The sequence below is a fragment of the Ceratotherium simum genome, chromosome 19 (assembly GCF_057802395.1).
Source record: "Ceratotherium simum simum isolate JZ-2026a chromosome 19, ASM5780239v1, whole genome shotgun sequence".
In the NCBI taxonomy this organism is placed as follows: Eukaryota; Metazoa; Chordata; class Mammalia; order Perissodactyla; family Rhinocerotidae; genus Ceratotherium; species Ceratotherium simum.
The window spans coordinates 20,964,661-20,977,500 of NC_141918.1; the positions used below are offsets into that span (position 1 = coordinate 20,964,661).

General features: G+C 35.5%; 1 protein-coding gene across 2 annotated transcripts in view; it reads right to left on the reverse strand.

Moving 5' to 3' along the window:
• MMS22L (MMS22 like, DNA repair protein) overlaps positions 1 to 12,840 on the reverse strand; it is a 133,156-nt gene that overhangs the window by 17,199 nt on the left and 103,117 nt on the right. For both annotated transcript variants that reach the window (XM_004422141.3, XM_087443906.1), the window contains exons 19-21: positions 9,316 to 9,475; positions 4,726 to 4,895; positions 1,883 to 2,094 (exon numbers count right to left, since the gene is read on the reverse strand). In XM_004422141.3, coding sequence (XP_004422198.1) covers positions 1,883 to 2,094; positions 4,726 to 4,895; positions 9,316 to 9,475 — 542 coding nt within the window. The remainder of the gene's footprint in view (positions 1 to 1,882; positions 2,095 to 4,725; positions 4,896 to 9,315; positions 9,476 to 12,840) is intronic.

The window sequence follows — 12,840 nt, forward strand, 5'->3', positions numbered from 1 at the left end:
TTTGTTCACTGCTGAATTCCTAACACCTAGAACAAACATTTATTGAGTACCTATGGTATGCCAGGTACCAGTCCAAGAACAAGAAAGTAAAGTAAAATATGGTCTCTGAAAGCAAGGGGCTCACTGTCCAGTGGAAAAGTTGGACCAAAGGAAAAAAAAAAGACTATCATCATATAGTGTGACAAGTGCTTTGAAAGATAAGCCCAGAATTCTCAGGAATTCAGAGGAAGGAGCCCTAACTAAGACGGAGAACTGTAGGCGTAGAGAAGCATGGGATGGAGAAAGGCAAGGGAGGTAATCTCTATTTCTTCTCTGAGTATTCACAAAAAAGAAAAAGGAGCTGTTACATTTTTGGGTCTTGAACCGGAAATTATGAGAAAAATGCTTCCACTGGTAAACAGGAAAGTCCACTAAAGCAGCTAGGATCCTAAACACTGGGCTTTAAAACAGTTTCATGACCTTAAGGATTTAATTACACTTCAGCACTTGTCATTTGGTTTGTACTAAAATTACTTATACAATGTCTCAAACACTGTGCTAGAATATTACAATCTTGTTGGGAATTCAGGCAAAAATATTACAATTCTACAAATTGAATTGTACAGAGGATATGACTTCAGAAGAAGGAAGAACGCATCATGGTACTGAGATATTACGTGTAGGTCTTACAAAGTCTAGGCAGAACTTAGCCCAGAGGGATGGCATTTTAATGGAGAAAGTGGTATGAACAAAGCTGTGATGTAGGGAAATGTAGAGCATTTTGGAGAGCCAATAACTAAGCCAATCTCATTAGGGTTTGTATTTGATGCCATATGTAGTATATTTGGAAAAGTTAAGTGACAGATCATGGAGTGCTAAGAAGTATGAATTTATTCCATAGGCAAAAAAAGAGCAAATGAAGGTGTAGGGACAGGAGAGTGTCGTAATGGAACAGTATTTCAGGAAAAGTAATCTGGAGGCATTGTATAGGGTGAACTGGAAGAAAAGACTAGAGATAGTGATAGTAGTTAGGAGACTCTGGCAATAGTCTAGGTATAATGTGACAAGGGAAGAGAGATGTGAAAAGAAGAGAAGGAAACAATCATTTGCCAAATGATGGGAAAGGAGAGAGAACAAAAAATACAAAGCTTCCAAACCTGAGTAACAGAACACTAGGATCACACAAAAACAGTTAGAAGGGAGAATAGATCTTAGACGTGGAATTCTGTAATGAGAGGTGATGGAAAACATCAAGTCATTAAAACTATCAGGTGATTAAAAACACAGAAAAAAATACTGATAAGAAAAGTATGTATCACCATAGCATCTTAAAGTTTAAAAACTAATTTCATATGAAGCTAAATACTTAATGAAGATAAAGAAAGGATAATTTCTATTACTGAATCTTCTAATGCTGTAGTTAAAACGTATGGAGTTTAGTAGAAAACCTAAGAAGTTTCATTTATTTGTCTGCCCAATAATAAAATTAAGTTATTAAGACAGAGTAGACTAACAAAATAAGACTTCATATTGCTTCCTTTTTTGTATTAGCATTCATCTTTTCATTTAGTTATTATCTTTTATAAAACATAATTACTGTATTTTGTACAGTACAAAACACAATTACTGTTTGATAAAAACTAAAAAATGTATATATATCTTTAGGACATATGTAAGGAAAATAATAGCTACGTAGAGAAAACAAGCCATTTAAAGAGCATTGTCTTAGGCTGCCATGAGCAGAAATCATTTTAGTAAATTCTTAGATAATACTTCTCAGAAAAAAAAAAATTTCTAAACTACCAGTATTCTAAGGGTTGCAAATACTTTTGAGATGCTCTGTTACCTTTTAATAAGGAATAATAAATTATAAATACCACTTATTTTTAATATTTGGATGTACCTTATGACTTGTACAATGCATTTCTTTAGAGTTGACATCAATGGAACAGTGGCCGAGTTTCTCAATGCCAACAAAACAGGATGTTGTCCGAGATCTGAAACATGTGGGGAAGCTGGAAGAAACCGCCCAACATACTGCTCAATAACATTCCCTAGCAATTGATTCAAATAGGCATTTGGATTTTGAGACTGACAACACACGATACACATGCCCTGCAAGAGAAAAAAAAAAGAAATACTAAAAGGTAAAGTTAAAAAAAATATTTAGGAACTTATTAATTTAGTCCCCAGCATTAATATTCATGTCAGAATTCGTAATTCACCACAATCAACAAGGATACTGCCCATCATCAATAGATAAAGTTTACATGAAGCTCAGGGAGTTGCTGAGCTGGGGTAACACCAAGCTGTGGTATCTAACCAAACATGCGTGTCTTTGGGGCATACCCAACGGAAGCAGGGGAGAAGTGTAGGAAGACAAAGGAAGCTTCCTTCTTCTCTCATCCTCAGAAAACTTGATCACCCATGCTTATCAACTATATATATGTGGTTTTCTAAAGTTATAAAATATATTTTAGGTCAGTTTTTCAATGTAGGATACTGGTCATTTGTCTGAATAAGACTAAAAAATTTATGCTAAAAATCTTCCATTTTACGAAAAGTGATAAAATTAAAAAAGACTCAGAACAATGACAATTTATTTCCATAGGTTTTTTTTATGTCAGGCAGTGTGCCATGTGCTTTATATTCATTATTTCATTTAAATTTCTCAAAAAACCATTGACTTAGTACTACTGTATCTTCAATTTTACAGCTGGGGAAACTGAGGTTTAGAGAAGTTGAGTCTAATCAAGGTCACACAGAACTCACAATGTCTTATTGCCTCTCTGCTGATTTAATTCCTTCCATCTGTATAGAAGCTAACAAAATACTTCCATATGGATTACAGTATCCGATACTGACAAACAATTAAACCAACATCCTAAGAAACAGAAATATTTTTGCCAATGTTACTAAATATTGCATATTACTAAATACAGATAATCACCAAACAACAATAAATTATGTTCTAAAAGTTCATTTATTATTTGGTACTTTGTGATTCACAATGTGTTTACCCAAAGAAATAATTAGAAATGTTTATGTCTCCATTTTAGCTATAAATGGATACTTACCTAATAAGAAATTTTGAAAGTTTATTTGTAATGAAAAATAGCATAGGGCTGTTAAAACACTAGCAATTAACCAACAATTGAAAAAAAAAAAAATGGACTACTCCTCTATCCTGTTTCTTCAATGCTTTGTTTAAGCGAAAAGCACATTAAATCAGAAGATGAAGTAATAAATGGATACATTTTGAAAATTCTGAAGAGGAGAGCTGGGTACCTTTAAGAAATTAAAGATATAGCTCCAAATCAATTCTCCCAAATGGAGGATTCATCAAAACTTCAATTTACCACTTAGGAAGTTTATAAGAATTCTTATTTAGTGTACTATTTTGGTTTAAGAGGGCCACATGGAATAAGCACCCCAGACTCTCCTGCTACCCACAGCTCCTCTCCACCCATCTTCCCCCCGTGGGATTGGCAGTGCTTTATCTTCCTACTAGCAGAGACACTAAACTTTGTTTTAAATGCTATCATGAACAAAATTAAAGAGCCAACTTAAAATTTCTTAGAAATGGTAAAACATCTCTTTAAAAATATCCATCTGTGGAACAGACTGCTTATTGCCGAATCCATTCTCCCCTTCCTCCTCAGCTTTCCTTGCTGGGCCCCAAATTAAGAGGCACTTATCATCAGGATCAGACACTAATGAATAACAAAGCACACCTCCAACTCCTTCCTTTCCCCTGAATGATAGATCAATATTTCTAAGTGCCTACTGGACATCGTTACCTAGACAGACTACAGCACCTCAAAGCATAGCTGTTCAGAAATCAATTCTTACCCTCATCCCTATATCTCCAGAATCTCCCACTTCAGTTAGTAGTACCAACTATCTACAGAAGCAGTCACTCTGGAATCTAGGAAGTATTCTCCTTGTTTCTGTTGCCCCACAACACTCACTCAGCAAATCTTTTTGATCGGAGCCCTAAGTGTTTCTGAAATCTGCTGTGTGAGCTCTCTACCCACTGCCTTAGTTCAAAACCTTCAGATAACGAACTACTCACCGCCTCCCAAGTCTCCAGTCTAACCTCCACACCAGCTACCTTAGATGTTGCCACCAGAATCATCTATCTAAAATGTAAATATGATATGTCACTCCCACTTCTCTGCTCAAAATCCATCATCAGTCCCCACGCAGAAGAATAAGTCCAAACTTCTTAGCAGGCATATAAAGCCCTCCATTATGTGGCTCCTCCCGTATGTCTCCAGCCACGACAGAATTATTTGCTTTTCCCCAGTGTGTCCTATTTTCTTAAAGTTCTTGCCCTTTACATGCTGTTCCCTCTGACAGGAATAGGCCTCCAACTCCTACCCACCCTGCTCTTTTACACGTAACATTCTTTCCACCGTCTTCTCTCACATCTCCTCAGTCCAGTCTGGCTGACAGACAGCTGAGGTCTCGAAAGGAAACATAGAGCACACTGCTGTAAATGTCTATGCTGGTCAGCCTCCTCTCTCAAATTTAAGCTTCTTGAGGGTGGAGATTTTGCCTTTTCCATCTTTGTTTTCAGAGACAAACACAAAAGGAATTTAAAACTTGTTCAATGGAAGCGCCACACGCACATACATACACTGGGATTACAACGTATGGGTTTTAAATCTGCAGTTAGTAAACTGTTTTAAGGTAAAGTTTCAGTTTTTTTTTTTTACTGTTAAGCAGCCACACTTACTGTACCTGGAGATACAAAGGAAGACTCTTCTGAATTGCAGTTAACACAGGTGCAGGAAGCTCCTTCTCTTGCTGTAACACTGTATGTGGCAGCAGTAAACAATCTATGATCCGGAACAGTAATTTTTGGGCTTTAGAGGTGGCAAAGATCTGTGCCCATGATTTAACAAGAATTCCTAATAAAGAAGAGCAGTGACAGCAGTGAAGGTTATCTTCTAACCAGAAAATTTGTCATTCCACTAAAAAAATGTATATTTAAAGCACATAGGACCAGGTTAAAGTATGTAATAGGAAGAAACATGTATTAGGAGTCAAAAGACCTAGGTCAAGTCATATTATTTCATGAAAGAGACAAATCTCTCTCTGAGTTCTGGGCCAAGAAAAACATGCATTTCCTGAGCAACCAGCATTTAATACATATACCCTCATACACAGCGTGATTTGGTTATACATTACGTGACTATATACGTTGAATGCTGCAATTAATTAGATCCTTTGGCTTTGGCCACAAGGAAACTCAGAGGGAAATTTACAATCCAACTTTAAGAACACTATAAGATCAGACATTATGCTTTTACGTGAATATTCACTTTTCCCTGGGCTTCATCATGCTACCCCACATTTATTTTGTTGATATCCTTATTTATTTATTTTTTTATCTTATACATGATTTTATAGGCTATCTCAACCCAGTTTGCAACGAGAAGAGGTATAACTAAATTAATTGCTAAATTAGGAAAGAAGAATTAGCTGTAACACCTGGAAGCAATCACTTAACCTCCTTGAGCTTCAGTTTTTATAACTTGCAATTGTTTAATATAAACAAATAGTGAGTTTAAATTTTGATTCTGAAAGAAGAGAAATAGACTTCTTTACTACATGAAATATATTCTGTTTTCCTTAATGCTGGGAGCCTGTCAATTGCTACCTTTGAGGATAGTAAAGCTTAACAAATTAGCACCCTTTGTTGAATAAAGTAATTAAGGGCAGATATACAGGCATACCTCGTTTTACTGCACTTCACTTTATCGAGCTTTGAAGATATTGCTTTTTAAAAGACTTTCCACCAGCAAAAAGATTGTGACTCACCAAAGGTTCAGATGATGTTTAGCATCTTTTTAGGAATAAAGTATTTTTTAATTAAGGTAGGTACATTGTGTTTTTAGACATAATGCCATTGCCCACTTAGACTACAGTATAGTGTAAACCCAACTTTTATATGCACTGGGAAACCAAAAATTTCATGTCACTTGCTTTATTGCAATATTGCAGTGGTCTGGAACCAAACCCACGATATCTCCCAGATATGTCTGTATAATTCCCATTAGATCATATCACTGCTATTGAGGTCTCCTTTACTGAAAAAACAAATTTAAAAGATCATTACGTGCTTGCCCAAAAAGCACAGTGGTGTATGTACTGCATAAACTTTCACATTTTACTCCATCTTAGAAAGCAAAAAAGATGATAAAATTCAAAGTCATTTCCATAGAACAAAAAGTTTAAAATTCAAGCTTTGAAGGAAAACAAAAATATGCTTAGAGAAGAGTATATTGATGTTTAAAAAATAACCCAACCAATAATCACTTCTAAGAACAACAAACAGCAACATTAATCTTCTGTTGTAACAGGAAATACAATAATCAATCATAAAGAAACGCAATGCTCACTTAGCAATATTTTAAATAACGCTGGCTTGCTCCTCATTTTTCTAGTAGGTGAAAAACTTGGGAATGACAGCAATGTAAGAAGAACTCACATTCTAACGAACATTAATATACCCGTAAGGGGAACTGCCATCACCACTGACATTTGAAATGATTCATATCATTCTTAGGTGTCACGCAGGTATTAACTCATAAAGAGCAAGGACCTTCCAACCAAAAATGCATCATCTACCCTTGTACTTCATCTTCTGCAATGGTTAAACCACTGTGCTGAAGACCTTAAGTTTTATGAGTTCATAGAAGGCAGAGGTGATACATTTGTTTTACTGCTATTTTCAGACCCCTACCTTTTTAAGCTTCAGCAAAGAATATTTGAGTGTGTATGGTATTAAAAGTGCAAATAATTGCATTTATAAAATAACTAATGATGTTTAATAATTTCACATGTTCTTATTGTCCACTTATACATCTTCTTTATTAAAGCGCCCATTCAAGTAAAAAAAAAAAGTGCAAAGAGAAAGCAATTTTAAAGTAAAACACTTTGGGAAAGGTTTAAATAGAGTAGCTTTGTAAACTAAGTCTTCTTCTTGGCTCTAAACATATTACTTATTTACTGATGAAGCTGAAAATATAGAAAAACTGTGAGGAACATACTCCCACAATCGAAAGAGAGCAGCACTACAAGAGTTCTTATGTATTTGCTTATTTTCTACTCCAGGTATATAGTATACCTTCAAAAAAAAAAAGGATTGGGATCATTACAATATATATTTTAAAAATGTATTTATAATTAGAAAGTAACTTTGGTCATTTAGAAACATTAAAAAATACATTATGCACTATTAGTTACGTTTATAAAACTAGTAAATTCCAGAAATATTTATTTAGTATATGCCATGTCCTACAATGGAGAAGCTCTTTAACTGATGTATCCCCGATTCTCAATCCAATGCCTGATACATACTCAGTAAATGTTCTTATTTGTTCAAAATACAACATGACAATGGGAATAAAAAGTTCAAAAGATATGGCCATTACCATGAGTAACTTTAAAACTTTGCAGAGACATGCTGAGTACACAAATAATTACAATAAATGGTAAGCTATGAAAAATATCATAAGAGAAGGACAGATGAACCTCAGTCAGGGACATCAAGTCTACTTGGGAGAGTGGGAAAGGTGGGACATCTAGGCTGGGCACTGAAGGGTCATGGGTCGAATTTCAGTTACAAAGACAAAAGGAAGGGGAAGAACGACAGTGAGAGAAGGGTGATCAAAAGGCAAGGTATGGAAACAGAAAAGTAAGAGATATAAAGAATGAGAAAAACCAAAAAAATGATGTAAAGAGGAGGAAAGTTGAAGATATTACTGATGGCTCAATCCTGCTTTCTGAGAAATTATGGAGCTACAATTAAGACCCCAGATGCCTTACTCTGAAGTGTGATTTTATCAACATTTTGTGCCTTTCGCCAGCAGCCTTGCAAGTGAACAGCAGAGGTATCCCCCATTGGGAACTGGCAAGGTAAATAAAGCACAGAGCTTCAGTGGTTAACCCTCTTTCCCTCAAGTGGATAGGAGCTACCAACCCCACACACTTAAAACAAGTTTGACCTCTCAAAAGTTTATACTTGCTCTTTCTCTATTTTGTTCTAAACCTTTTACATATAGAAGACAGTAAGTTATCTGTTCCTAATTTCTAATGAATAAATGGGCAATGCTGTAGCAGTATACTCTATTCCCAGTCTCTGAGAGCTAGAGGAAAGGAAGCAATACAGATCCACCTGCCGCTAAGTCAAAAATCAACCATGTAACAAAACAAAGAAGGCCCCCAATTCTTTATAAGGTCTACGTATCACCAATCCAAATATGATTTTGTAGTTCCTGATAAGACTATCACATATTTTGTAAAATAAAAATATATCCAGAAATCACACATTTAGCTTGGCAAAAATCTAATAGAGACTAATAAATTATAAGCCTAAGTGCTGAAATATTTATTAATTTACATTTTACTATGTTAAATTTATAATAAATTCTCACGTATTTTTCTCTAAAATTAAGATGCCTGAATTGCTACTATAGCTTTCACTATATTCTACATCATCCATATTTACACATTTTCGTATTCTCCTTTATCTTTCACAACAAAGATAAAAGGTTTCAGACAGCCCAAATCAGGTTTATTCATGTGTTCACAAGATCAAAGGGAACAGATATAAGGTTTTGGCCACAGAGAAATAAAAAAACCCCAAAAAACTTAAATTCTGTACAAAAACTTCTAAGGAAATCCTTTTCATTTCCCTTTATCCAGTTCCTATTTTTGGTTAGCAACATGGTTTTAGTGAACAAAGGTATTCAAATTACTGACTTCCTAAAGAAGGATGAACTCTGTTGTTATAGAATAGGCACAGAGAAAGATTTCTTTTTGAAAGGAGAAAACATAGTAATGTGAGAAACAAGATTTGAAGCATAAATATCTTTAGTACTGTAATAAATTCTTTCCTGACCTCCTTCATTCAGAGCAGACCATAAAAATAGAACAAAGTGATGGTTTTCTGATATTTTAAATTCTAACAAAGCACAATAAGCATTAAAAAAAAGTCCATTTTAGTTATCCAGGTATTCACAATGTGAGTGACTCTCAACAGACTACTGATAGCAAATTGGTGTTGACATATTTTCAGTACTGATCATAATTAATTTTAATATTAACACAAGCATAACAAGAAAAGTTCTGAAAGAAGGTGGGGCAAGACAGAGATACACTGGAAAGCCTACATGAATTATTTTAAGCTAAATCATTGTCTTTCAGATTATTCTCATGATTGTACGGAGAACAGTGATTTAGCCAGTGTATTAGTATATTCCTATCCATCATGATACTATAGGCTCAACCCAAGGAAGTTTTAATAATGTCAGGAATACATACCCATCATCCTATAAGTCAGTTGCAGCCCTGCACTGGAAATTTTTTTTCCCAAATAAGGTTTTATGTATTTTAATATTTCACCAAGGTATTCTAAAGACTTTGTGACCATGGCAGATTTATCAGAAAGTTTCTGCAGATTCCCATAAGTTATACCAACAGCCTATAAATAAGAAAAAACACGATTTACCTTTCCAAGTTTTATACAATACAGACTTTGAAAAATAAAGATAATTTCTCTCTCACTATACACACATACACACACACACACACACACACACACACATTTAAGCCTTCATCCTTAACTTTCCAATAAATGTTTATAGGAATTAAAAAGCAAGTGAAAAGAATTAAGTCTTGCCTTTTATAATTAAAATAAAGGTTAAAAGAAGAATAAAAAAATCAATTCACCAGTAATTATTCACACAAGGTCTGACTCAGCAAAGTGTTAGCAAAAAGATACATGGAACTGATACAAAAGAAGCTTATAACCAAATCACATCAAGACTTCCAAACATCCTAGTCTACTCTACGACTGGGAATTTCAGATCCCCAAATTCTTACAAGGAAGACCTACAAGCAAGGTGACCAACTTCTTACAAATAAGACCTCTGTATAGTTCAGCTTTGTGATATGAATTGATTTCTTCCCCAGAATTTTCTTTGCAAGCCATTAGATGCCAGCTTAACTTTCTCATAGGAAAGGATTAGGCACAAAGGGTAGAGATGGCAAAATGGGGAGATAATAGAGAGAAATGTGAGGTGAGGCAGTAAGAGAAGAACAGTGAAGTGTGAAGAGAAAGGGAAATAAATGAAAAAGTAAGTTGAGGAAAGGTGAGAAGTCACAAAAAGAATCAAGAGAAGACTGGCTAGAGACAGGTTAGGAGGTTTGAGAAGAGTAGTCAAGTTTCAAACCATTATTGGAAACTTACAGTGGATTTCAATGACCTAAATTGGACATAAATGGCACCAATATACATAATTATATGATTTTTCTCCTGCGGCTCTCAGCAGATAAGACAAAAGAAAGAAAGCAAGTGGTTGCACCCATCCTAGGTTGAGAGGGTTTGTGGGTGTCACTGAAAGACAAAGGGTGGAAGATTGTGAGGGTGTTGGTGACAGCAGTTGAAGTGAGGCCCCCAAGGGGTCTAATTAAGGTGGATAGGGAAGGAAGTGGATGTTGAGAGGATGTTGCACTTGGAGAAAAAGGAGTGGAAGGTCATGATGAGGTCCCTCAGAGAGCTGGAGGCAGGTGGTGATAGTCAAAGAGCTTTAAAATGCTCCAAGTGATGCCATGGCTCAAGGTTGGTCATGGGAGTGGGCGGATGAAGTAGAGCAGAAGTGAAGGTCACTGAAAGACTACTGGAGAAACTTTGAAATGAGGGCTTAAGATAAGTTATCCAAGGTGATCTTAAGTTAGCCGTGCTGACAATAAAATGTGGAATGGAGGAAAAAATAAAGAACCCAGTGAACTTGAGTGATTGACTGTGAGGTGGACAGATGAGAACAACAAGAGAGACACTTGACGAACCCTCTTTTCGCTTTAGCTCTCTGCCCTTTGTTGTCTACACTTCTTTCCCTAGATCAGAAATTCTCAAGCATTTTGGTTTTAGTTCCCTTTTACACACTTAAAAATTGAGGCTCTTAAGAGCTTATTACTATTTGGGTTATATCTATTGATATTTACCATATTAGAAACTAAAAGAAAAAAACAAATTATTAGTTCATTTAAAAATAATAGACATTAAGTTAACATAAGTCACATATTTTTAGTGAAAAATAACTTTATTTTCCAGAACAAAAAAAAAATTTAGAAGTGGCATTTAAAAAATATTTTTGCAAATCTCTTTAATGTCTGGCTTAATAGAAGACAGCTAGATTCTCACATCTGCCTCTGCATACAATCTGTTGCAATATGTTGCAGAGGAAAACAATTTAGTTGCAGATGAAAACAATTCAGTCTCAAAAATATATGCAGCTAGAAGAGGAAGAAGTATTTTAAAAGATTTTTCAGATAACTGTGGGAATTCCCCTTTGATATTATACCAAAACTTGACAAGGGTATTTCTTAAAGGTTAGTTATAATATGGAATCCATGAACATTTTGTATTCTGCTACATTAAAAGCCACTGGTCTATCTTGCTCTTTGAACGAATGTTTTATACCCATGCATGCTTTTTAAAAAGCTGGTGTTGGTCATTTGGAAAATTTTGGTTCACTGAGTTATATAGCTTCCCAATGTTGATATATTTCATTATCTATATTAAAAAAAAACCATATTCATTAATACCACCACCGACGTCATCAGAAGTCTTTAAACATCAAGAAACTCTTAAGCTCATGATGACAAACATAAATTTCCCCAAATTCTCATTTTCTTAAAAGCTCAAATTATGTTATTAGTAATAAACGCCATCAGGTGTGTTCTTTGTAGTGAGAGGCTCATTTTATTCACTTTTGAGAAAATGTCTGCCACGTACCCAAGTCTGAATAACCATACTTTGTCAGTTGTTCTTTCACGATGAAAGCAGTCAGTGCATCTTGCGACTCAAACGCTCACACAAGTGCTTTTTATTTAGATACCATCTTGCTTTGGAACACAGCTAAAGTACTGTAAGTACACTTTCTATTGTCATTCACAGAACATTAAAAGGGCATGTATTCAAGGGTCAAAATTTAATAAAATTTATAATTTTACTGCTTCATTAAGGATATTCTTAAATGAAACTGGCATTTTTTTCTGTGATTGCATGGCAATGAAATTATAATGACTACTGGTATAATCTTAGGCCATGGTGTTGATTTGTGCTAAAGATTTTGCACTTTTTGTGCAAATGTCAATATGCTTTTGAGCTTGTAGGACACCTGAAAAGGTATCAATAACCCCCAGAGCTCTATGAAACACACTTTTGAGAACCAGTGCCCTAGATCTCAATATTTCTCTATGTTTAGCCTTATCCCTCCTAAACTGCGAGATGTGTATTTCTCTGTGCCTTGACTATCAATATTTACGTGCCATATTATCATTTTTGTGCACACAAGTTAACATGGCAGGCCCAAGACTGCTATCCTTAAAAAGGATACTTGCAAAGTTGGCCCTTGGCTGGTGTTTGGGACCTTAGATTTTTCCCACCATTTCCTGATAAGAATGGCTCATTGAGCCTAAACTGTTTGCGCAAACAGTATAGTTTATGCTGAATATCTGCTTCCCTTCTGGGAGTCTAGAATTTTGTAAGTGCAAGGCAAAGGGGGCCCATGTGACCAGCCCCCATTAAAAACCCTGGGCACTGAGTCGCTAATGAGCTTCCGTGGTAGAGAACATTTCACGTGTGTGGGCACAGTTCCTTGCTGGAAGACTTCAGCATGTCCAGTGTAACATCTGGGACAGGACTCCTGGAAGCTGTGTCTGGTTTCTCCAGACTTCAGCCCAGATACTTTCTCTCTTTGCTGATTGTGGTTTGATTCCTTTCACTGTAAATAAGTCAGAGCTGTAGTACAACTATACGCTGATTTCTGTGAGTCTTCCAAG